The sequence below is a fragment of the Anneissia japonica genome, unplaced genomic scaffold, assembly GCF_011630105.1.
Source record: "Anneissia japonica isolate Jap-2015-1 unplaced genomic scaffold, ASM1163010v1 scaffold288048_len465947_cov159, whole genome shotgun sequence".
NCBI lineage: Eukaryota > Metazoa > Echinodermata > Crinoidea > Comatulida > Comatulidae > Anneissia > Anneissia japonica.
In genome coordinates this window covers 4,773-32,748 of record NW_022710625.1, presented here as the reverse complement: position 1 = coordinate 32,748, position 27,976 = coordinate 4,773, and the positions used below count along the sequence as shown (strand labels likewise).

General features: G+C 33.8%; 1 protein-coding gene across 2 annotated transcripts in view; it reads right to left on the bottom strand.

Annotated features, from left to right (window-relative positions):
• The window catches only part of LOC117107073 (protein mono-ADP-ribosyltransferase PARP14-like), a 40,451-nt gene extending 13,235 nt beyond the window's left edge, over positions 1-27,216 (bottom strand). The window contains exons 1-12 of one of the 2 annotated variants that reach the window (XM_033248599.1): positions 26,981-27,216; positions 24,534-24,782; positions 20,847-21,143; positions 15,751-15,999; positions 15,405-15,641; positions 13,612-15,270; positions 9,549-10,180; positions 6,350-6,586; positions 4,639-4,854; positions 3,786-3,870; positions 3,142-3,330; positions 70-141 (exon numbers count right to left, since the gene is read on the bottom strand). In XM_033248599.1, coding sequence (XP_033104490.1) covers positions 70-141; positions 3,142-3,330; positions 3,786-3,870; positions 4,639-4,854; positions 6,350-6,586; positions 9,549-10,180; positions 13,612-15,270; positions 15,405-15,641; positions 15,751-15,999; positions 20,847-21,143; positions 24,534-24,782; positions 26,981-27,089 — 4,231 coding nt within the window. In that variant the 5' untranslated portion in view covers positions 27,090-27,216. The remainder of the gene's footprint in view (positions 1-69; positions 142-3,141; positions 3,331-3,785; positions 3,871-4,638; positions 4,855-6,349; positions 6,587-9,548; positions 10,181-13,611; positions 15,271-15,404; positions 15,642-15,750; positions 16,000-20,846; positions 21,144-24,533; positions 24,783-26,980) is intronic. The other variant, XM_033248600.1, reaches the window with a different exon arrangement.
• Positions 27,217-27,976: the final 760 nt, after the last annotated feature.

Sequence of the window (27,976 nt, the reverse complement as noted above, 5' to 3'; positions counted from 1 at the left end):
GTGTGTGTGTGTGTGTGTGTGTGTGTGTGCATATTCGTAAGTGGATTGACAAAAATCATTGTATCTTACGTTTCATATTTTTTTGGCATTCTGTTTGAATACTTTTTCCTCCTCTTTTAAGGATTGCTCGTGGAACAGCTCCTGTTGGACAAAAGAAATTCATTTGAAAAAAATATTGTTTAACATTATAACATTAAAATAACATCTCAATGATTTGTGAAGGCGAGCAAAATGCTTGTTTCCAAATAACCCTGCCTTCGGTTAAAATAATCTTACACATACTAAGATTTTAATTGCTACTAAAAAATAACATTACTTTCCAAGCAGTTAGAATAAACCGTTAGAACAAGTACTTTCAACAGTACAGTTAGAAGTGCTTGGTTAAAATGTGTACGTAGTAATTAACAGATAACTATTAAATAATCTCATCTGTGTCTCTAATATATTATAATGGATTGAATGTAAAGTACACCAAGACTGACTGACATAAACTTATGTCAACATGACTTTATCAGTTGTTTATCGATCGAAGCCAATCCTAACTAGAATAGAGCTGGTGATAGAGGGCGTCACTTATGTGACGTTTCTTCTAACCTGTTCCCTGTTTTAATAACTAACTGACCAGATCAATCGTCTTAACACTTGTGTAAGTAAGTCAGTGGCCGATCTAGGATTTAGCAATGTGGTGAGAAAATTTGAGGTAATAGCACCTCTAGATGGCCGGAAATTCATCATCAGCACATCACCATAGTCAAAGCTGGAGTGAAAATGAAGCGCAAACAACTTTCTGATGATGTAAACTACATCATCACAATACGATTATACAGTCAAAATTAAGCGCCCACAAATTTTCCATGTTTTACATGTCATACAATATTGACACGAAACGTATTTCAATGACCTTAGTTAACCTATCATGACCATAATCACCTGACCACGTCACAACTTGTAAAGGCGTTATTTGATTATGTACTGTCAGTAAACATATATGTTTTACACGGTGGCCATCTTCAATTTGGCTGCAAACTCACCTTGATATAAAATGAAGTCACTTTTGATGAAATAGTATTTAAAGCCCCATTCCCGGCAAAATTTCAGTTTTTAAGAAAAATGAAATTTTTGTATAATGTTATAAAGATTTATAAATATAGTACGGAATTGCTAGTTTAACTGAATTTAGACATTCCTTAACATAAACAAAAATGAAAAATAAGACTGAAATTTGAATTTTTTTTTGTGTTCCACACAAAAAATAAATGAGGATGAATTTTTAATGTTTGATTTTGCGATAGCTCGTGCGAAGAAATGTAGTAGGCGCCGAAAACATAGTCTATCCAATGCTGCTAGGCTAGGCCTAGCCTTACCTCGATTTAGGTTCTGTTATCACACATAAAAACGGCAGACATGATATTTTCACTTGTGAAATATAATATTTCATAGGAATTATTTCAAATTTGTTAAAAAACTGATTCTGACTGAGATTTTGACACTTAAACAAACATATCTCAGCCTAATCGAACGACCGCATTGTGCGAGATGCGAAGTACAAAAACTAATCTCATTAGAGACGGCGCACTTTATTGACTGTATAAAGTATACATAAAAGCGAGAGTATTCCCGTGGATGCAATCTATCTTTGCTAATAACGATGAATTCGTCGAGAAAATGGTAATATTTTATGAGAAATAGTCTGTATTTCTCTTTTTTTAATTCTTTTGCGTAAAACTAAAATTCATGCCAATATTTTTCCATGATTTATAATAATTGGAGTAATGCAAAAAAAGTCAGTTTTTAGTGAAATTTTGCCGGGAATGGAAGCTGAAGTATCCTTTTGTTATAAATCACGACGACCACTAATGAACCATACGGTATTTAACATAAAATACCTTGAATGATCTTTACTGACCTATCCAATGACCATCTGACCATGTCACAGATGGTATATTTCTTGACCATATAAACATAGTTTTAACATCAGAATTCTATTTTAAAGTGTTTTTAAAAACTAAGATAATTATAGGTTTTTTGCACGGCAGCCATTTTGAAATTAAAGATGACCGCCAAAATTACCTTGAATAAAACACTGTATTTTCTAGTAAAAAGTGCATTTCGAGAGCTCCAGTATGATTCTGAAGTAAAACATGTCATGTACAATTAGGTAATTATTAAAATGCCATAAAATATATGAACTGGAATGACCCTAAATATGACCTTAAATAAAAAATCTGACCAGGTCAAAAATTGCATGATAGTATTCCTTAACTGCATAACTATATTTAGACACTAGAATTACAAATTCCAAGTTAGAAGAGGAGAAATTGTAACTTTTGAATATGTAACCTCATCAAGATCAATGCAATTTACCTTCATTTGGAAGTTGCGAACTTGATTTTAAATAAAATTGAACTTGAACTTAAAGATATACCGTGGACGTTAGATGATAAATTATGTTTTATAAGTTGACCATTTTGAAATCCAAGATGGCCACAATAATGACCTCCGATAAAGTGGTTTCTACCAAAATCGAATGCTATGACCATATAGGGAGCATTTAAAATGTGTAGTGTTTCTGTCTATAACTTCAAAATATGGCCCTAGCTGCCTGGATTATGCATACACTACTAAATATGTCGTATTTTGGCAGCCATCTTAAAATTAATGATATCCACATTAAATAAGTATACGTGCAATAATCAGAACAATTTTAGTATCTGTACATGCAGTTTATACAAAAAATATGCTGAAATATATTTTAAAAAGACAAATTAGATCAAGTTTTTCTTTTTTTTTAATGTTTGATTAAAATGGCGGTCATTTTGAAAAAAAAAAAACAAGCTCCCCGGCCCTATGTCCATTTTTGTAGACATTTTTTGTTCATACATACTTAAGAAAATGCACTCTGAAAACAGAAATTCTGTTGCAATTTTTTCAACCCTAAGATGTATTTTTCTTGTACTATAGTTGATGTTATGTGAGTATAAACACTTTTCATAAACCCAAAAAAAGGAGCACGAATGGGAGTTAAATTATTCGTAGTCAGCAGATCATGATATAGTTCAAGGCTCCTACAATCAGTATATTCATTCTAAATTTACATGCTCAAAAACATTACATCTGCTATTTACATAGTTACACACTTACCGAATTTAAAATCAAAATCGGGCGAGGTTACATTTACAATAGCATCTGCATCATTTTCAGTTATGTCTCCTTGTAGTATTGTTACAGTCACACCAGCTACCTCAATCTTTGCACACAGTTCATTTACACGTCGGAAGCCTTCATACGGTGAAGGTGCCTGATCTGTATGATGAATTTGTTTTTGTAAACCTAATAAAATATATAAGCAGCAAAATTCAATAACGCAGGTATTTTTAAGGTCCAACCTATAGTTTTTAATGTACAGTCGAGGTTGGGTCTATTCTCGGGTCATTTTGTTGACGTGAAAATGGGATGTTCCAGATCATCTATGACGTAGAGCGCTTGATATCTCAGATAGAGCTTAATAGAAATAAAACAATAGCAGATGAACTTGGTTATTTCATATCTTTAATCGCTACAAATCTGTTTCATATGACCACAAAGGGCCACACTCATCAGGCGAATTGTAAAACATGAATGACATGAATGTATATATATATGTATATATATATAAATATATATATATATATATTATATATATGTATAATTGTATGATACATACATAAAATATACATTGGCCCACATATTAATATATATTTATTATATTAATATATTTAATACTCATAAATAACTGTGTTTAATACCTTTTACACTCCGATCCGCTGATTTAAGTGTTTTTTTTAGTTTCTTCCCGCCTTTTTTCAAATCTTTGATTTCTGTCTCAAATGCCTGAAAATATAGTAAAATTTAAAAAAATAACCTTATTAATTTTCTACAATTACGTTGCACAAATTCATATGCAGTATCAGGCCAAAATTATCCACTAACATTGCAATGTGTTTAATTCTGTAGATTATTTTAATTCTAAACCATAGATTCTGTCCACACTAACATTTTATATACTATAAAGATAGTTCTGACTTCATATTGTTTTCTGAGAAAAAGTAGTAATAATTTGTTAAAACAATAAGCCGTTTTGCTGCTTAAAGGACAAACAATATAGCTCGAATAATATCTCACCACATATGCCTATTCGGTAAAAAAAAATAAGCCAAAAAAGAAAGTACTTTAAATGTATTTACTTTCAAGTACTTTATCTTGTTTGCCTTAGTAATGATTTAAATGTGAACAGAAGCAGGCTACAAGAGGTTCTCTTGATTTTATCAGGATATTTTAGAACATGGAAATGCATAAATTACTAATATTTGTCATTTTGGGGTTCCTAGTGACTATTGCAACATTTGGAAACAATGTAGAAGGTTTGTTAGAACCGGGGATACAGTGATTTTGATTCAAGGCGACTTAGGCAGCACATCTGCACGTTGACCTAACGTTTGTAGTACTGTATATTTAGTACACTGTCTAACTGGTGGACCAAGATTTTATCGAGCCAGAGAGAAGAATTTCGTGCCCCGAGAGGTCAGATTTACTGAATTGGGCCTGCAGGAGTAAATTAATTAAACCTTATAGATTGAATGCAATGGTAAATAATCATACCCGAATTGTTTTAGAATCCTTATGGAAAACAACAAACTTGATTTCCCGTAAAGAGCTATGTGGACGATTTGAACTGAAATTTATCGCCTCTTCATACATAATATTTGCTACGACATCAGCTGGATACTTTAGGTTACCAGTACCAAGAGCAGGAATGGCAATCGATTTCATATCCGATGCAGATGAGAAAAGGATCTGTAGCAATTTTCTCATATCCTGTAAACATTTCAATGCCAAAATTGTAATATTTCCAAAGTAGAATATATATGGTTATAATAAAAAAAAAAAAGAAACATTACAAATAAAAAAAGTAACAATAACGATAATAATAATAAAACTAGACCTAGTATGTCTGTTTGTAAAACAGAACATAGGGCCTTTCCTTATTCCCATAAAGATACCTGCTGTTTTATATAATTTTAAAATCGTTAAAACAGTATAAAGTAAAATGAGAAACAAAAATGAAATCTACTAAAGAAATTGTGAAGCAAAAAAAAAAAACACAACATGAAAACCATCTCGAAGTCAATGAGACTCAAACTATGAATTCAGTGGTAACAGCTAGGGTGATGTTGAGGGTTATTAGAATTACGCAGATTCCGACCCTCCTGAGATCAGTAAATTATTAATTTGTCTACGGTCCTTGCATAATGTTATAAGTTTAGAAGGGCAAAAATTGTTCATGCATTCCACGGTAATTTCGTGTTTAATTTAGCTGTAGCTAATTTGAAACGCTTTAGAAAACGCAAATTGCTTTAACATAAAAGTTTAATTACCCGTTTACTATATTTAAAATACGGTACGTAAAATGACGTCATATTTTAATATGCACATTTTACTTTACTGTGGATAAAGTTTGAAGAAGATCCAAGCACAGACAAGTGACAAAATGCCAATCAAAAAAACCCTGTGCAAAAACATCCAAAAAGTTTCATTAAGATCCGATGACCACTTTTAAAGATATCCAATGTTGGGTGTATCAATTTAAGTGGTCCCCACATTCACACCCCACTCTAAATTGTCACTAATTTTAGGAGGCACATGTTTGATATGGTCTATGCTTGCACAAAATTTGTAAAGATCCAAGTATGGAAAGTGACCAATTGCCGGGCAGAAAAACACTGTGCAAAAAAGATAGAAAAAACAAGTGGAAAGAAAAAAAAAACTATGGCTTTTCCTGCCACTGCTAAGATAAGAACAATAATAATAAACAAAAACAAAAAAAAACAAAAAAAAACAAAAACATTGAAAAATTTTCTTTGTTGCTTTTTAATAATGTAAAGAAATAATGGAATGTTTCAGTTGCATATCTTTGACTACTGCAGTTTCAATTTACTATGCAATCACCAGCTAAGAGCATAGTTATAAGGGACTGTATACAGGTAGTCTGATATTTTCAGGTGTAAGAGACTTGTTTCGATTCAGAATACGCAGGTATACTGTATTATAAATGATGAGTATTGAAATGGTATTGTTGTTTTAGAGCAAACAGATTTACCATAAGTTATATGTGTTAAAATGGCATTGATTAGCAGTTCTTGAATATTTGTTTCGGTGGCGGCAGGCTTAGATTAACTCTGATCGTTTATTCATTAATAACATTAATTATCATAGTACTAATAAACATTTTTAAAATGCAAATAATCAGATCATGATAAATGATGAAGATGATGTTATCATGATAATATTGATAATGAACATTTCAACAAACCTGTATTGATTTTTGTCCCTGATACTGGTTTGATGATGTATGGAATACTTTCTTACATTTGAGGGCGGCGGGGCCTGTTTCAACAAACCCTTCAAGAGGAATTGTTCCCCCGGAAGCAGCTTTAAATGCGTCACACTCCTGCTGAAGTTGGCTACCGGCTGCTTTAAGGAGAGCTTTTGAAACATTACCAGAATCTAAGTTTAGATCTCGTGAAGTTGTGTTAACAATAACATCAGCCTAAAATACAAGAACATTGAAGCTGTAGTTTGGTAGTTATATACTGTTTATCACAAATATGAAAAATTTGCAATTGCTTAAATCACAGCTATCTACTTCCAATATAAACTGTTAAACAAAACTGATTTGCTCTTATTTATATTATTTCAATATGTTATTAGCTGTCAAAAAAATAATAAATTCGAAAAAAACTCTTTACTATTTTATGGTTTAGTGGCTCATGCGCTGTCAATTTTTAGAATGGATTGTATAACCCATAAAGTCTTACAGTATTTCCAGTTGGGTTTGTCTGGTGGTGATTGAGCAGTACACCAGAAGACAATCCTTTACTTGTTAGCTTCGATGAGGAGCTCTGTCTGTGTACTCGCCTCATTGATTAATAGATTTTTTTTGTATGGTCGGCCGTTAGGCTAATATACTCTACTGCCTCTGCTGAATGATTAACAGATCTTTTTAGGTCCGCGTCGCCAGTTTTAAACGGACGTGCAGGAAATGTTGTACACATAAACTAGAGGGGATTTTCAACAAACGTTCATGGCCCCTTTTGAAGTTGGACCCCAGGGTGGCCCATACACCTACAAAACAAAACAGGGTTTCAGAATGGACTGTATGCTCATAAAAGAAAGTTGAACAAGTATTCCCCTCTAGTTACGGACCTCTCAGACGCTGGCTATGATGTCGAATTGATCGTTTTTGAGTTTGGTTCCCGGGGGTTCATTTCTTCTACAAATCTTCATCGTTTTAAATCTGTTCACGCCCTTTGTGGCAAGCCAGTACCATTCAAAGTGTTTCGTGATAACCTTTCAAAATTAGCAATAATATCCTCCTTTTCCATATTCCATGCAAAAGATGAACCCTCGTGGACCAATCCTCCCTTTCTTACAACTTAGTTATTCGTAATTTTCTCCTAGTCTTTCACTTCATTTGGCCGTCATGAATTGTGCAATGCTCTCGAAACTCTTGTTTTTCTTGTTGTCCTGTTTTTTTTTTGTGTGTGTTTTTACCCCATTGTCATCTTATTTTAAGGATGTAACCTAGAGAGTTTTATTCATTTATTTATTCTTCCTTTTATTCAATCCTTTTTTTTTACTGTATATTTATATTTTTATATGTTTCTAAAATTTTATTGAATAAAAATGTGATTTGAAATTAATACTGCCATTACGACTAGATGGCGCGATCGGTTAACACAGTGTTCTGAGAAACCAAAGGTCGTGAGTTCCAATCGCGTCTTGGTATTTAATTTTAATTTTATTTCCCCCCACCCCAAATTTTAAGACATTTTATTTTTAGCTCCGATGAATAATTTTTTATTATGATTATTAGCTCAAATTATTTTTATTATTATTATTAGCTCCGATGAGAAGCTCTAGAAACACTCGACTGAACCTCACTTTCTATGGGCGGCCGTTAGGGCCAATATAATCTACTGCCTCTATTATACTGTCCTCATCGGAGCTTTCAAGTTTACTAGACCTTGTTCTGAAAGATTGAACTGCGTTCTCTAAAGCTGGGCACTCACCGTGGTTCGTACGACGGTCGTACAACCGTTGTGCAACGAATTTAACTGATCCCTGTAAGCGTAAAGCCGGGCACTCACTGCGTCGTACAACAGTCGTATGACCGTTGCACGACGAATCAAACTCCGGTCCCAGTGAGCGCTAGACCATGTAACGCCGTCTACCGATTTTCAGTGTTCGTCTGAACTGATCGTCATTAAAAATGATTGGTTGCGCATGCTTCGTCGCGTTGCGTTCTTCATAGAATCGCGTCGCCCGACGACCGTCGGGCACAGTAAGTACCCGACTTCGTTTATATTTCTATTTCAGCCCATCTATTTAAACACTAGGACAGTAAATGGAATTCAAGATTCTTTATTTGTGTCCTTTTGGGAAAATAAGTTGGTACACCAAATCGCAAAACAAAGTTAAGGTTAAAGTTTAAAGGTTATTCATTTATATTGCGCAAAATACGAGAGTCTCTATGTGCATGATTAATACAAAACAGCAATATAATTATAATGAGGCCCTAAACTTACTTGATATTTTGATTAAGAATTCTACTGGACAGTGGTACGAATGAATTGAGATACCTAATTGTTCTACTGTACAGGTTTGTGATTTCAACATTTTACCCGTAGGTAGACAAGTAAAAAATGCGTTTATTGGGTGGGAAATTTCTGTTCAGATACTCTTTACTTTATCAATAATTTTAATCTCACAGATATCATCTAGTTGTCTATTTTTCCAGCCTGATTTATGATACGTTGTATTCTGTTATAATTGTTTTTTTCTTAAATTAAAAGAGAGGGTTAAAACAAAAGAGGGTTTTCAATAACAAAAGAATGAAAATGGCTCATTATACATGCATCAACATTGAATGACCACTATTTCCTTAAGAAATTGAGGCGCTTCATACCCTTCTTAACAGTTTAACTTATTATCAATCTCTAAACCTAGGTATTTGTGGTGAGTAAAGCCGTACACTCACTGCGTCGTACGACCGTCGCACGACGAATCCACATTTGCTTCCGGCGAGCTACAGACGACAAAACGCCGTCTGCTGATTGTCATTGGCAATCTGAACCTCATTAAAAAGACGATTCGTTGGGTCCGCGTCTTCACGTGCGTTCTTCGTCGCGTTACCGTCGCACGCAGTGAGTAGCCGGCTTAACAGTCTCAATCTCAACATTGTCAACAACAAGGGATACAACATTATGTTCGCCTTATCTATAGTCAATTATAAGTTCTTTTGTGTTTTGTCCATTCAGTTTTAAAGAGTTTTGTTTACACCACAACGACAGTATTCACATTTTAGACACAGGGGATTTCATGAGAACCGGGTACCGAAGATTAACAATAGGTCTCCACAGTTCAGCGCACAAAAAAGGTCAGTACCAGTTTAGCCGATTGATCTATGCTTTTCTCAATTTTGGGGAATTTGTAAACAAGACATTCCATACCTTTGATTCTTCAATTTTGCCCTTGATCAGCCGTATATCCAATCCCTCTCTTGTAGTTACAACGTCACTCTTTATTTTTAATCCTGTTTTACTGGTAGCTTGCACAGCACCAGCTTCTATGAGGTCTTTGGAGTCATCATCGGAATTATCATATTCACCATTATCACCATCATCATCATCAAGCATTACGACATATTCGTCCTTCTGAACGATTTGGAAAACCATTTCCATGCTCGCTTTTAATTCCTGGCAAACCTTTATGTCAACACTTAGAAAATACACTTTCTCGATTTTTGATCGAGGATTTTCATCAAAGTACTCCTTTGTTGCCCCGAGAATTGTCTGAGTACATGATTTAAGAGGATAACCATAGATCCCAGCACTAATAGCAGGCATTCCAATTGAGGTTAGTCCACGTTTTTCTGCTTCTTCATATACACTCATCACTGCACTCATCAGTAAACGCTTCGACTTCGCTTTTGTCTGGTCAGTGTACCTTGGACCGACAGCATGGATAATTTTTTTGCATGGGAGATTACCAGCATCTGTTACAATAACCTCTCCTGTAATAAGTTTCCTATTACCACGAGCTGTCATTATTTTATCACTTTCTTTCTGTATTTCTTTACCTCCTAAGTAGAAGAAATATGGTATGTTAGAAAATGTTACATTATAATTACATTAAATTGTCCACACTTATGATTCGCATTTGTAAGCAACGTAGTCAAAATTCCAAATAAGAAGTGCTACTGTAATTTATCCGTTTGCTATATTTGCATTTTCAGACATCGCCTCTTGGTTAATAGAAGTAAGATTCAGATTATATTATAACGTTATTTATACATTTTTCAGTCGCAACTGACAGAGTCAACTCGGGCGGATCGTTCGACCGAGTCATTTGGCTAGGCCAGGCTGACTCGACCGGATCGACAGTGAACCGACTCGGACCACGAGTCAACTTCTGGCAGGCGGACTGGAAGCAGTCCGGACGGCGTGCAACCCAATTGATGGGCTTGCTAACTGAAACCTTTGATGCTAGGCCTCGTTTGGCGAATGGATTGGAGATGTAAGGTGCAGAGTTTACAGTGTTTTAAATATTTGGTCGTATATTGTACAATCTGCTGTCTCAATTTTATACAAAAAAAATAATTGTGAATAGTAATAAAATATGAAAAAAGTATTCTACAAATGCGCAAATAATAAAATGCTGAAATAGGGTGTACATTTGAGAGTCATTTAAAAGTGCTAACGTCTAAAATTTAAGTACAGTACCTCAAAATTTCCAGAATAGCTTGTCATTGTCCAATAAAGAAATGATAAAATGTTGGTGACAATCGTTTGTGGATATGAGGACCATTCAAAGAGAAATGTTTCGGGCCAGATATACCAAAACCTGATCTACTGATCTGGATGAAACTTTCAAGAAAGTTTAATCAAGTTACATGAAAGAAATTATAAAATGTTGGTGACGACCAAATTTAAGTGTAATTTAAGGTGTGAATTTAAGTGTCATTAAACTGCTAACGTCCTCAAACCTAAATATCTCAAAAACTTACCAATGGATCTAAATAAAATTTTATAGTATCGTAATTAGAGGAACTATTTTAGTAATTTGGTTCAATATCCTATTGAAGAACATAAATCGGTTATTTTAATTTATTCTATTATATTTTTTTAAATTTATTTTGCAACAAGTAGGGCTAACTCGCCAATTGGGTAATTCCATAAATTCGGACGTAGATTTCAGACACTTTGCGAATCTATATTTTCATAATGAAGCTTTAAAGGTATTTGTTTGTGTGCATTACATTAACTACTTAGTACTATCAGGCCACTAATTTTTACTTCTAACTCGCGTGACGGACGTAATCAGAGAAAGTGGCTTTTCCTTCGTCACTATACTGTTTTAAAAATCTCAGAGATGTGTGAGACATGTTGGATAATAAGTTGATTGTAAAAAAGTAAGTCTGAAGAAAACAGATTATAAAGATTTGAATACAAATTTGTAACCAGTAAAAATATTTATTATTACTATTAGAGGTTTTACTTTGTTTAAATGCAGACGGTTAAATATAAACTAGAATGACTAATTGATATTGTATACTGTACTAGATTCAGTTTTATAAGCCACGTTCCAGCTTCTGGTCTCACCTTCTTGGTAGTAATACTATTACAGTTGTATAGATAATTCTGCGATGGACAATTACATATTGTAAAGTTTCTGGAAGTGAACATTATTATTGTAAAATACGGTGTATTATATGTAGAGTATTGCAATACAAAAGATCAAGATAAATCATCAGTCATTGTAGTACTCAAGTTGACTGAACATTTATTCAAGCTAAATAGGGCCTAAGGTGTCTTATTTGTCATATTGTGATTTACACAGTTACAAAATGTCCTGTAATTTGAATATTAAAAATAATAATAATAATAAGAATGTTCTGTAATATTTGTGTTACAGGATATTATTACGTAATTGTGTAAGTCTGCCTTTTAATGAAAATTTTGCTTCAAATTTAGTTTAAAATCATTTATGATTATTTTCAGTAGTCTGTTATGACAATGTGTGCCTATTACACACTGCTTTGTAAGTGCTGAAAACAGAATGCGCTTCAGGGCGAACAAAAGTAGGCTTAAAATTGATGTTTCGACCAAGTAATCGGCCCATACCCAGAATTGTTCATGTTCTATTATTTGTTGTGCATAACAAGTATTTTAACCACAGCACATCATGACACATTTGTCAGTTGTCATATTTTCATCATAATTCATACTGTAGGTTATAACACACTATATACCGTGACGGACGTACAGAAAAAAAGTACGTCTGTCACATGGTTTTACTAACAGAGTGTGTAAATTGTGTGTACCTGGCTAGAAGAGGAGACAAACAATGTCATTTTTCTGGAAGGACGTACATCCATATTATCATATTTTTAATATTTTATTCAAAATTAGCATTAATTAGGAAAATTCAAAAACATTTCACCAAATAACAAAATACGTACCAATATTTTATTTTAATGAAAAGTGAATTAAATTCTGATATTTTACCAGAGGAAAACTTTACAATTAATGTTATGACTATATTTTCCTTTATAATTCTAAATATTAATTAATTTTATTAAATTACATTTTTTTCTCAAATGGTTAGTGAATTCTTTATATATTTTTATTTCACGATGGTATAACTTCCCAGAAAACGTTCTGACTAGGAATGTCACTAAATAACGTTCACACAACGTTGTAAGAACAACAAAGCACACATACAAATTTGATGTATTTTAATTTTTTACCATTCAGTTTTAACTACTTCACGAAATTACCGAATTGCTGGATGGACGATTTAAAAAAAATAATATGGATGTGGAGTTGCTTTTAATTGTGAAAAAAAGACCTGCTACCACAAGAATTTTAACAACGATCCTGAGAAAAGAAAGCAAGCCCTTAAGATTTGAAACTCCACTAAACTAAACTAATCGTCTATTATGTAAATAAAATTAGCATTTGACATCGATATTTGAACAATAAAAATTTGCTTTCATTTAAAAACACAAGCACTGAGCTTGTTTGTTCTTTTTTTTGTGTGTTTTGTTATTTTATTCCACTCGCATTCAACAGCAAAAAACTCGTCAATTACAGGATGGTCGATGCTTATAAACCTAGTCTTTTTATAAGGCTTAGGGAGTGGATTTTTTTTAGTGGTAAGAAAAATCAGAGGAATTGACAGTAAGGTGATGTAATGTAACGGCTGACCAACATGCAAAATAATTGTGGGTAGCTGTATATCAGAAACTGCTACATAAAGGCTAGTAAAGCATGTTAACAATCCTAGAATAACTAACAAGAGAAGCTAAAATAAAAGCATTTTAATAAAATTAGTATATAAACATAAACATGTAATAATGAAAAAAATTATCATCTTGCATGCCAACTTTATTATTGTGATTAAAAAATCGTATTATATTTGTAGATTGATTTGTAAATATTTAGATAAACTATGTTATTATATAAAATAATGTATGTCTACTCAAATTATATCAAAAAGCATCATATTTACCTGCATCAACAATAGCTTTAGCTAAACCCCCGACGTGCTGAAGTCTGTCATTTGCAGCATTGACAATGACATCCACATTCATTTTAGTCATATCTTCTTTACATACTATTAACTCAATACCACTTTTTAATCTGTGTCGTAATAATATTTGCTTTTCTTTAGTGGTGTTGCAATAACCACCATCAAACTCGATAATGCATTTGCAGTCGTTTTCCACAGATTCTAGAGATTTTCTGCCTTTATCGTCTTTGAAGAAAGTAGCCATTCCAGGTTGTGATATCAGATGTTTACCTATCACCACATCGCTTTCTAGGCCAACTATTTTCTCCGTAGCAGCATCGATACCACTCCGATTACCTCTAATGACAATGCAGTTGTTCTTTTCGCTAGGCTTTAATTGTACAAAGTACTTCTTCAATGTTGATTCAATAGCATCTAGCGCTTTTGAATGGTGTTTTTCAAGCAACCGAACCATCCCTCTTTCTAAGACTTTCCGTTTCTCCATAATTTGGTTGGTACTTAGAAATTCGTCAACATTTTTGATGACTTTTCTGACAGCCATGTCAAATCCAGTGATCATAATGCAAGATGCAGCTTCTTTATGAGCAACTACCTGAACTGTTACGATATTTGGGGAATTTGAATCAACTAGCAGTTGTTTTCCTTCAACCGAGTTCATTACTTTCAGTTTATCACTTGGAAGAAGATACTCATGATGTTTGATCATTCCCACAATGCTGGATTTTGCAGTCATGGCATCATCATTGGAAGTGGAATATATTTTTACTCGGTTTCCATCAATTTCGTATGTGATATAAAGATTATTATCCGCATGTACACTTATGATCTTATCGTAACAGTCCGTCAGAAATTGGCAAATTTCAGCACTAAGAGGAAATGAAATTTCTGCAAAGTTCTCGAGTTCTTTGTAAAGACCAAGGATGGCACTGTTTACGTCTTCACGAAGTCCTTCAAATGATACCATATTGCTGTGTTCATCAACTGTCATTGTAACGCCATAGTTACTCAATGCAACCTCCTCAAACCTAAGCAAATGAATTTGCTTAATTTTTATTGGTTTGTATTGTTTTCTTTCCGTTATTGTTTTCTTTTTTCTCTCGATTTCATCTTTCATTTTCTTAAGTTCTTGTGAGAGCCTGTCCCAAACCGACTTGACAGCATCTTTAAACCCTAAAATCATCAGAGACGGCGACGAATCATTTGGTAGTAGTTTTACATCTTTAGTATTCTTCTCATTCTCATTCAAGTATTTCTGAAAATCTTCAAAGCATTCATCTCCAATGTCCAAGGTTTTTATGTGAAATTGTTCACTAAAGAATCGTTTGAAATTACTTGCTGCATAATCTTCCCAAACAGAGATGCTATTTAGGTCCAAGCCTTCAGAAGCATGCAATTTCAAAATGTAGGGATCATCAGGGTTATGTTCTATTTCTATTCCAGCATTAGACATATTGTCATTGAAATTCGGTGTCGTAAGAGCAAATGTAGAAAGGTAAGGATCGACAGGAATAGAGACTGGATCTGGTTTCCATTGACAACCATCTGATACAAATTCACCAATTTCATCATAGTATAGGCACACTTCCAGATCTTTCTTCTGAAGTTGATGCTGCTTCTGTTTTAAGACTGATTTCACCACTATATCATGAAAAAAGAGGTTCACAGTTTAGCAAAAACATTCAATAAGTTTGCATCTTATTAATATGAATGTTATTTCCTAATTTGTTTGTAGGTAGGCATATGTAATAAATTCTGCCAAATTAACAACATACCTGCGTAGTTTTCAAACTGTATAGTTACTTCCGACCGTTTATCGTCTAATTGCATATCATATATTTTGCCTCCACCACTTCTGCCATGATTTTCAAAATATAGCCTGAACATTTCCTCTGTGTAATTCATGTCAAAGTTTTTCACAATGATTGTGTCAACTTCAAACACTTTCTTTGCGTTGATTTTCGTATACTGAAGTTGTTGTTCCTCAATTCTGGCGATCACATCATCAATATCTTTTAATATAAAATAAACAAAATCAATAAACATACGGTACCAAATGCAGTTTACAAAATACATTAATAACAGAATTAATAACATGCGTTAAGAGGAATGTAATTTTACCTTCTATTGGGTCTTTGTACTCCACCATGGCCTTGGAGGGATCCTTTCCAAATTTTATATTAGGTTTGTACTTTCTTGTCACTTTTTCAAGGTAAAGGTTAAATATTTCTGGGTTTAATTTTTTTGGAAGATCACTTATCAACAGAAAACGATTAACGAGCGGTCTCCTGGCACGCTTCTTTCCCAGTTTAACATTCAATATCGATCCGCTTAGCTCATGTTGTTTCCGCTTAGCAACATCCTGAGCGACTGAAATACCAAAAAAGTAAAACTTTACGTGATCAAATTGATAGATATAATAACTGATTTAATACTATATTTGAATTGTCGTTCAGATCGATTGGTGCAGTTAGGGGTTCCAATGCACACTAATTACAATTTGTTTGTGTCCTTGGAAATGTGCTTTACTGTGTTTTTCTCTGTCGACAAGCAGTATTATAATTTATATAGGTACAGTAATAGTGACTAGTAGAATTCAATCAATCAGTTATTTCACTTGATTTGTCTTGTACAAAATATCAAATTGAGACACCTATCGTAAGCCGCAGCTTGTAAATTATAGGTACGCATGTGAACCTAACTACACTTGTGAAAGAAAAAGAAAATAAAATTACAATAATGAGTATTGACAGAGGACGACTTTGATACAGTAAGGAAAACGTACTATTATTCTGCATGAGTGTTCGTGTCATCTGAATGTGATTAAATCATGGAGGTATATGCTTAAACTAACTTTTTTTATATAAGGAATTAAGAGATTTACTAAAATAACATATAGGGAGTTTTACCAAATTCAGAGTTAAACTTTTGGACCTTATTGAGTTTGTTGTTCCTTATATTAAGTAGGGTTGCAGGGTTGCAATGGGAAAAAATAAATTTGAGTCATCGGCAAACAGAAAAAAACGGAAGTAGCCACAGAGTTACAAAAATTATTAATAAAGAGAATAACAAGAAACATTACCTACAATAATGTGCCGCAACATCTTTAAATTATGACTGGGTTGTATTTCCATACTTAATAAATTAACGTATTCTTGAGAATGACCTATATAATTTTCAATGCATTTCTTTATGATATGACACATATACATAAAAATAATAGCCTACAGGTAGAATTGGTTTACGACTGGTGTAACAATAGCCACGAAGTTATTTACATTGCGGTCGCAGGATTAAAATAATTATTAAAAAAAACCTACTCAGTACTCTATATTAGACACTAGAAATTGTGATATATAATTTGATATAGGCCTAGCCCTCCCATATAGACTTTTTTTAGCTTGTGTTCTTACCATAATTTTTGTTATTATTATTATTATTATTATTATTATTATTATTATTATTATTATTAATGATATTATTATTTTTTAACATTTTATATTATCTATTTGTATTCCATTTTAAAATATACATTTTATTATTCTTATTATTCTGCTTGCTGGGTTGGACGAGTTATGAATACATTCCATCATAGCCGATTTTATGCTTCAGCTTTAAACTGGCTTCAGCTTTAAACGAACTTGGCAGGTTATGTTTTTGCCCCTGGTTATTTATTTATTTGTCTGTCGGCATATTTGTTGTGAACAGCCTACAGCCCATAGTTTTTATCAGAAATTCATCAAACTTGGCCGCAATGTTCCTTTACCTAAGATCTAGAGCTGATTAAATTTTGAAGGGTCAGGGTCAAGGTCACAATCAAAGAATATTATTTTTTAATTTACTAGTATATTTGTCTACAGCTCAGTTTTAATCACAAACTTGTCAAACTTGGTCACAATGTTCCATGACCAAAGATTTCAAAGTATTTGAATGTTGAAGGGTAAGGGTTAAAGGTCAAGGTTACAATCAACAATCTGCCGTATTGATGTGTGTGTGGGCTTGCGGGTAAAGTTTAAACAAACATATGACCTTTAATTTCAAAGTGATATTCAATTCAATTCAATTCAACATAACATTTATGTCTTTTTTTTTTATGTGAAAACAGTTTGGTGTAGTAGTTAGAAGAGTGTTTTCCACACTCCCAGCCCCGGGTTCAAATCCAAAGGAGTCTACATGTTGGGGGTTTTTTTTCATTATTTTTTTTATAGGGACAATATATGAGGGAAATTTATACTGAGTAGAATTATGATGTTGGCGAAGATATGCACTATCCGAGTGCCCTCTAGTTTATCGGATTGTCAATGTATACGTACGTATGGCGATAGAGCCAAATAAATTGGTGTTTGCGATAATTTATTTACAATTCTCCCTGCCGATTATATTACGACGCACTGTAGGCCTGACCGGAATTTTTATTATTTTCAAATTTCATAGCCATACATGATCGCAGCTTTAGTTGTGCATGTTTAATTGTTGAATAAAAAAGTTTTCCCATTTCTATTTCATACCCTCTTCGCAGAAGGTGTTTGGTTCCTGAGACGTCTTTTTGGTAACTGCGCATTCTCGACATGGCTCGACAACGTCACTTACTCAGTGCACATGCTCACTGGTTGTCTAGCATTTCCAAGCGCATGCTCACTGTGTTTTTATACATATTTCACGTTCTTTGGTAACTACGATTGCGCATTGATTAGTTCGGAATTCCCATTCCTTCATAGTAAAAGCTACCTACAGTTTTTTAATGACCCTTTCCTCTTGATCGTAGCAGCCTAAAGGTGCGGCGCAAAAAGTAAAAATCCAATTATGGATCCTGGAGTCCAGACGGCTCATTACCCAATGAAACAAATTGTTTTCTGATGTTGAGTAACTTCTGAACCACTCCAATTTTAATTTATTATGCTCAATATTTATACCTAGCTAGGAATATTCTCAGGAACCGAGAACAATGCCCACTTAATATAACAATTCGACACAGAATTGCTCATGACTGGTCTGACGTTTTCAAAGCATCTAATACAGTGGAAAAGGCTAACTTATTTTATAGAATTCTCAATGAACGTATGAACCTGTACTTCCCTAAAATTAAGATTAAGCAACACATTACAGATAAACCATGGATATCTGCCAAAACTAAAGATTTAATTCGCCGACAACAACAAGTTTTTCAGCCGTCAAAACCACCTTTATGGAAGTTTTATCGAAACAAAGTTCAGCGTTCAATAAGGAATGACAAGTACGAGTATTACAAAAATAGAGTTGAGAGACACAAGAAATCTAATCCCGCCGAATGGTACCGCCAAATTAGAGTGATGACGACGGCTAAGGAACCTCTTACTTGTATAATTCCCCCACCCGATGTTGACCAAACCAACTTTAAGGATGTGGCGAACACTATTAATAATCACTTTATCTCAGTTGGCAAAGACATCGCCCCTTTGAACATTTCCAATTTACCTACATTTTTGCCAGCCGCCAAAGTGTTGCCAGAGGTTTTCCCTTGGGAAGTTTACTCTAAATTATCAAAAATCGGTCGAAAAAAGGCAAGTGGTCCAGACGGTTTGCCGGCAAGGGTCATACGTGAGTTTTCTTATGAATTGAGCAAACCTTTAACGGATATTTTGAACACGTCATTTAAAGAAGGAATTGTTCCACCCCAGTGGAAACGTGCAATCGTTGTCCCTCTGCCAAAATCTAATCCCCCTTCTGGAATCAATTGCGGTCAGTATCTCTTACCGACCACTTTTCTAAAGTGCCCGAAGCCTTTATTAATGACTGGTTAATTAAAGATAATATAAACCCATAAATCGACAACAGCCAATTTGGAACAGAAAAGGTAGATCTTCCTGCCATTATTTGATTAAGCTAGTAAACAACGTTATCAAACATGCCGATTTGCAGAAAAGCCTTTCACGACTAATTGTTACGGACTTTTGTAAAGCTTTCGACCGAGTAGACCACAATATCGCTATTCCTTAAGTTATTAGATATGGGTGCTAAACCTGCATTAATTCCATGGATGTGTAGTTTTTTATCCAACCGTCTACAGTGTGTTAGATATCGAAACACTCTGTCGAATTGGAAAAACATTTTTGGGGGTGTCCCACAAGGAACCCTTAGTGGCCCAGTAATTGTTTTGTGTCTAGTTAATGATGCAGCTAGAATTGATTCTGGTAATAAAATTAAAATATGTTGATGACCTTATGATAGTTGAAAATACATTCAATAATCAATGTAGTAGCATGCAGATTGAGTTGGACGATTTTTGCAAATGGGCTGAGGTCAACCACATGACCCTCAACCCAACCAAATGCATGCATATGGATATTACCTTTGTGAAAACCCCATCTCCGTCTCTACCACTGAAAAAATGTGGACGAGAGCTTCTACGTGTAAACATGCTCAAAATACATGGTGTAAAAATTACCAGTGATCTAAAATGGGACGCCCACATTGGTGATATTCTTGAGCGTGCAAGTGGTCGTTTATTTCTAATTAGTACTTTAAGATGGTTTGGTTTATCTGTTCAAGAATTAATTACTATTTATACTGGATTTGTTCGACCCTTGCTCGAATATGCAGTGCCGGTATGGCATCCAGGCCTTACACAAATGCAGCATCTTGCTCTAGAACGCATCCAGAAAAGAGCCTGTAGGATAATATTAGGGATTAAATACTCATCCTATAATTCAGCTGTTGTTGAGTGTATTATCGAGGAGCTAAATAAGAGACGGGACAATATTTGTTACAGTTTTACTATTTCCCTAATGAAGTCTAATGAATTCCGTGACTGGTTACCAAAATTAAGATCTGAAGAAAGTGGTTTCTCCCTCAGAAATGCCGACTCACTTTCCATGCCTAAAGTCCGTACTAAACGTCATAGTCATAGTCCAATTCCATTCATGGTTAAATTGTTTAATGACAAAAATAAGTAGCTTTAATTTGTTGTAAAATGAAATTTTTTGGTAATGCATTTTTTTTATATGTGCTGGTTTTATTTTTTTTTTTTTTTTTTTTTTTTTTTTTTTTTTTTTTTTTGGTGTTTTCTGTAAATATTGTATTAATTCAGCTTTTGCTTTGACCGCAATATGTTTTGAATAAACCTTGAATAAAGAATAAATAAATAAACAGAAAGTGCTACATAAATACTCATTCGCTCACATTTATGCAGAATAAGAAAGAATTTTGATATTTAAATTAGAACTGTAAGTTCAAAATACCTCCAGATCCTTCAAATTGTATGGTCCAGTTACCAATAATTTTTTGGTTCTTCTGCATTGAAACAATTGGTCCTCCACCAGACTTTTTATTATCTTCAAAGTAGAACCTCAAAAATTCTTCGGATATCGATGGATTCACATTTTCCACCTCCAATGCAATTATTTCTTCTTCCTCTTGTTTGTTACCTCTATCAGCTATATTGCGTTTACCTGGAAAAAATCGCTTTGGCTGCGGTCTTGAAACCTTGATATCTTTGCCGTTCAGTTGATGAGTTTTTTTAAGAACTCGGTCAGCAACTAATGGAAGCCAAGCAAATACAAATATATTATTCTTCGCAAACCTGTTTTCTATTAAATAATTACCATTATCATACATAGCCGATTTATTACTCCGACATGGTCAGTAATGAACACATCTACAAAGAAACAGTGAAGTACACAATTATTAAGACGACTATTGTTTACACATCAAATAATATACAGTATAATAAAAAATAGAAACATCAGTCAACTGAAATTTAAGAAACAAAAATATAGGTGCATGATGTGTGACAATCAAAATAAAGGTACAACTTAACATGCAAAGCAGTTATAGATAAGGAGTGTAAATTATGTATTTTATTATGAAATTATGAAATACATTTTTATTTTTTTTTTTAAAACCCCATCCTTTTCAAAAGAAAGTCTAATAGAAACATAATCGTAGAGACCGTTTTAGAGTTCAGTTTACATTAAAAGTTACAATATATTAAAACAAATGTCATGTTATCCAATCCAAAAGGTCCATGAATTTATTTTAAGATGGTTAACTGTTTTATATTGTAGGATGGGCAAGGGTCTTTCTTCCTACGGGCCATGTAACCAAGATTTGAGGCATGTCGTGGCAAAACGGTTAAGTTGTCACACAGGCCAGTATTGAGTAAATGAGCTATAAAATATGGGAGCTCAAAAAATTGCCTAAAAATCCAAATTTGTTTTTCACTATAGATCAACAGTTTAATGTCTTATTAATCATATACCAAAGTATTAGTTCTGGAAGTGGTCAACAAGTTGTTTATTTAACGTTATTTTGATAGTCCATTCCATGCCTCTTTCAATTTAAATTATATTTACTAAAATAGTGTATATACATATAATACCTTAGATATTTGTTAAAAATTATATATTTTTTTTTATTGTTATATTGTGAAAGAAATAAATGTTGATTTGATTTGATTTGATTATTAAACAATGTAGGCACAAATAATTTTGAAAGGCAACTTAAAATCATGTTTATCTTGATTCTAAGAGTACTGTACGTTCACTTTCCAACAACTTAGGCTTAAAATGTCCAATTTTAATGAATGACCCCTCATTTTAAAGATCACATACTCAGGTATCTGAAAATACCAATAACTTGAATTTCAATTTTTGCTACAACTTAGCCATTTTGCCACAAAATACAAGTGGCGAGGCCAGTATGCACAAATTTTGTGCATTTACTGGCCTCGCCACTTGTATTTCTCCGATTTTTCTTGATATTCATAGTCAGGGACGTAGCCAGGATTTTGAAAGGGGGAAGTACGTAGTACCGAGAAGGTGTAGGGATGTCGACTCCCTACAACTGGGGGGTCATTAAGGACCCCGGTGGGGTCTAGGGGCAAACCCCGGGAGGTAGCGCACTATGTAAGTTTTAGGACTTTTTTGAGAAGATAAAGTGAAAATTTTCAGTAGATGCATCACAAATAATATTAACAAATATTTATTAACAAATAAAGAATGAAAGAAAAGAAAAAGAAAGTAAGCCTGGAAAATAATTATAATGATAACTCAACAGCGGCAGATTCAGGTATTCGAATGAGAGGTAACCCACAGAGGGACTTTCACAGACTCACCTCAGCCCCACCATGGTTGGGGCTGAGGTAAGAAAAAGTTATGATAAGCGCACCTCTAGATGGCCAGAAATTACACTTGAATATAATTTTCTTTTTCCCCTTAACAAAATTTAGGGGGCCTGGAATCCGCCACTCCTCAAAACATTCTTTATCCAAAATAGTCATAATCACAAAAAATGGGCATGAGAACAAATTCATGCACCCTCCACTCAGCAGTCACTTAGACATATTTTGAGTCAGGTACCGACTCAATGGAGTAATGTCATACCCAGGGAAGGGCGCATATCTGTTTTGCAAGGTGGAGGGGCAGGGGGCATTGGGTGAGTTTCGAAAATTTCAAAAAATAGTACTGTACTATGTAACATCTACATGGCCATAAATTATACTTTTAGCAAATTTCATCACATCACCATTATATATAGTCAAAATGAAGCGCCAACATATTTTTCGATCTTTTATCAGGCATTTTTAGACAGGAAACAGAAGCGGTACAGTAAAATTAATTCTGTTGAACTATAATTTTTGAATAAAAGTACTTATATATATAGTGATTTATTAATATGTGTTATGTACATAGAAAATAAACCTTAAAAGCATTGTCTTCGATGTATGAATTTCAAAGCCGTGATTTCACAACGACCTCAGCACCGCCATGGAAATTTGAGGAAATAGTACCTCTAGATCATTATATAGTAAAAATGAAGCGCCAACAATTTGCTCATGATCTTTTATCAGGGATTTTAGACAACCATCCTATTAATACCCAGGACAACTTAGGCCTTAAAATCAGGCTCCAGAGGAAAAAAACCTTTTTGATATGTTGTAGAACTGATTTTTCTAAGACAGAAAAAAGTAGTTTGATCAAAAACTGAGCAACGGTGAATGAAATACAGATTTTTGAATATTTAAAAACTGGGGGGGGGGGAAAGGTGTCAAAATGGGCAGTTACGCCCCTTCCCCCACCCCAGTTTTTAAATATTTAAAAATCTGTATATCGTTCACCGTTCCCCAGTTTTTCGTCAAACAACTTTTTTCTGTATTAGATAAATCAGTTCTAAAACATATCAACATTTTTTTTCCTCCAGAGTCTGACTTTAAGCTTTAGATACTATAATAATTAAGATTAACAAATCACAACTTTCTTTCTCGCCTTTATTACATTTTTTAATATTATAAAAATTGTTTTCAATTATCATTGTCACCATCGTCACCATACTGCTAGTAGTATTATTAAACAAAACTTTATATAAGCTTGCAAAAGGATAAAAACCAAACTGAACCAATATCACATTTCTGTATCTTAAAATACATAGCCTGGGATTTATGAATTTAAAACGAATTATTAAGCTGATTTTTTTTTTGTTAAGTAAGTTTGATAAATCCAATCCCTGAGCAGTTAGCCGTTATAAACCCGAAAATGTAAATTTTTGCATTATTGTGTACAATGAAAAATTAATTGATCTAACGAATATGCCACTGGTTACTATCAGGTTGGCGGGTGACTTTTATTGAATTTTTATGGTGGGTTTCTATCAGAGCACGGGTAACACACCCAATTACACATTGTACAGCATTTATATCAACACCAAAATCCGTGATTTTTTTTTTATTTGTTATTGAATAAACGTGACACGCCATCTTTGGAGTTGATTATAACTATCACATAGCATGGAACAGCAATGTGGAATAATGTCCACATGGGTCCACGCTGACAACACACCGTGTCGAAGTAGTCAACATAATCTTACTATGCTTTTACTCACAATGCACTACATACCCTAAAAGCAACTCAAACCTTTCATTAAATACTTACTTTCTTGATTGTCAAACTTCGCAGTCCATACATTTTTGTTTTTATGATACACAACCTTGACTTCTCTGCCATCACCTCCAGATTTTTTATTTTCAAAATACATTTGTAATAACTCTGTAGAAGTATCTCCACGTACTTCCACTACTGATTTGTCCACGTGCTGTTTGTATTGCCATGTCTTTTGTGGACGCTGAACTTTCAAGGAAGTTTTATCCAATACATGATCACGATGCAAAAGTCTATCCACAACTGAGAGATAAAAATATTATTAACATAATTTACATACAGTACTCTTCCTGTTGTACAGTACATGCCATTTCTAAAATAGCCATAATGATATTTAGTACATCATTAAAGAATCCTCTGATAATGTTATTTCTTTAAATTTCTTGTTTATTTAAAGCAGTACTGTATGCTCCAGCTGAAACCCAAATTGGAGCAGCCATAGATTTGCACCAGCAGAAATATATGAATCCAACACACTTTTTTGCCCGACCCCCTTCAAATCGCCCAATAATTTGCATGTTGGGGTTCTGCATGAGATAACCCCACAGTGAAATTTTTGACTCCGTGCCAGCATTTTCTGATGAGTTAGAGCAATTTGAAATTTTCATGAGATTTGGCTAAAAAACTCACCTTCTGACAGACAACTGCTGATATCTCTCTTGAAACTCAACGTATTGAAGAAATTCTGGTACCGTTAGATAGAAAAGAAGATTCTCTTTCCAATGATATGCAAATCGATGATGTCCGGACTAGTGAGAATTTGACCCAAAATATCACAAAAGTATATACCTCGATTTTTGGAAAATTCACACCTAAGTTAGGACACTTAGCCCACATGATGCCCCTAAAGTTTTATTGTGGGCAAATGAAATATATTAGCTCTAGACTACATTTTGTGCCTAGGTATTGATAGTTTTATTGAGTTTCCAGGAAATCTGCTGATAGATTCTATAAATATTGGCACCATAGTATAGTGAAAATCAGGGGCCCCGTGACCATTTTTCTTGGACCAAGGTTTCACTGCTGATTTAGCGTCACTAGGGTATAAATAAGAAATTGAGCGAGGGAGAATCTCCAGAAAAAGGGCGGAACATATTTTTTTGGCAGCCATTTTCAAAATGGCAACCAAAATTATGATATTGACACTCAGTATTCATTCTAATGCCATACTCGTGTTTTCGATCGCCATTTTTTCTCATACGTACTGTCTATTGGGCGCACTGATTTTACCATACCCAGAGATTGCCATCAGAGGCAACTGAACTATTATACTGCTCCAACAGTTTATATAAACTTTGAACACAAGAGAGAACATTAAATGTTTATTTTGCGGTGGTCCATAAGTGTCACGGCAACAACTTTCAAAATATCCTGGCACACTTTCAAAATATACGGGGACAACTTTCAAAATCACACGACACACTTTTAAAATTCACGACACACTTTCAAAATTCACCGAACACTTTTAAAAACCACTAGGACTAACAACACAGTTAATTACGTTTACAACACAGCACCTTCCACTAGCGAAACATGCAGCATAGCGCCCAGGCTTCCCACATTTATTGTTATAATGTAATTATATTTATTTAGGCTGTCATAATATAATAACGTGGACCGCTTAGATGCCTTGGCTCTAAGCACATCAAATCGACATTATAATATCAGTATCATTTATTATTATTGCATTTTAATACAGTGATTCCTGTATTTCGACTCAGAGGTTAAGGTAAACCTAAATTATTATTCGGCATTACTATCAACTATGATGAAGATACCAGAGAGGTGTAAAACTGAAGTCACTATGTGCAAGTTTTTTTTACATTAGATAGAAAAACAATTTTGTGAATATTTTATATTCAGCAATGATTTTGTATAATTATATTCACGACATAGGATACTAAAATTAAATCCAGGTAGCTGTTGTACATATTGAGGTATTATATTGTCCTTTATTTATCTTATCTTTGTTTCACCTATTCAGTAAATGTTTTGTTTAGAGGATCAGACCAAACGTCTTTGTGGTTATTTTTTGAATCTTTATTTTTTTTTTCCTATAACGAAAAAATACTTGCCCTAAGACGATGGTTGGATTGGTCTAGGTTTCAAGATTTACAAAATTCTAAATCTTCACTTGCTCTGAACAGCTGCTGCTGCAGCTGACAGACGATAACTTTAATGGAGTCTTTGAGCGTTTTCACGGCGGAAGTTTTGATTTTGAAAATTCAGAAGTTCTTGCCATGAAATTTGAAAGTTGACATTATGATGTCTCAAAAGTTTCAAAAGTTGCTGCATTGAATTCTAAAAATATTCCGTGAGTTATAAAAGTGTGCCGTGTTGTTTCAAAAATTGTTGCTGTGAATTTCGAAAGTGTGCTGTGTTATTTCGAAAGTTGTTGCCGTGACACTTGTGGGCCACCGTACTATTTACTATAGGACTACCTTTTTCATCTGCGAAAGTAACAGTGAATTTACTTCTGTCTTCATGCATTCTAGATTCCATTATTTCTCCTCCACCTGATCTCTTGCTCTCAAAATACATCCCCAGCATGTCGTCTCCAATCGAGGGTGCAAATCCACTAACTTCGATGGTATTAGGCGCAGAAACAAGTTCCTCAACCAATGAGACATCTAGTGTTTGACCGTTAATTGTATGTTGACGTGTACAGACATGTTCTGCAACTAATTATCGTAAGTTTAGCTTCAATACACCAGTAAGAAATGAGCACAGAAGTCACTGCTGTAACGAAAGTCTACTTGTTTGCAACTATTGTTGTTTATGTTTAATTTCATTTCACTTGATTTATCGCCAAATCAATCTTGAGGATATTTCCCGCACGATTTCGCCAATTAAAAAAAAACATACATAAGGACACAACAACCCTTGTCGGTGGCAGGATAAACAAAAAGCAAACTTAATTGCTGTAGACAGTTTTTTCCTCAGACAAGGGTATAACAGTAACATTTAAAACATTGAATAGAAAAGTATAGTATATATATATTAAAATAAATATAAAAACATAGAAAAAAAAACAACAGAAACAAAATCGAAATCATATCAAAAAGAAAAGCAATTGCAACAAACCACCCTCTGATCTCACTTACGACTGCACATGGATTTTAATTTAGGTATGTATGTTGTATGATGTATGTATATATGTATGATGTGGTATGTTCATCTCGGAGGTCAGCAGGAAGCGAGTCTCATACACTCGGAAACTGGTTGAAATTGTCATATCGTATTTAAGACAATCAGTACGGTTATATTGATGAATAACTTTAAGGTGGTCATAGTAACGGAGGTTAATAATATTAGAAAAAAGGAAGAGGAATGGCAGTGTACTAATTGCATTTAAAGTTTAAGCATTTAGCAGCAAAAAGAAACAATATTAAAAAGAAGTCTATTTCTTAATAAACAAAATTTAAGAAATTTAAGTG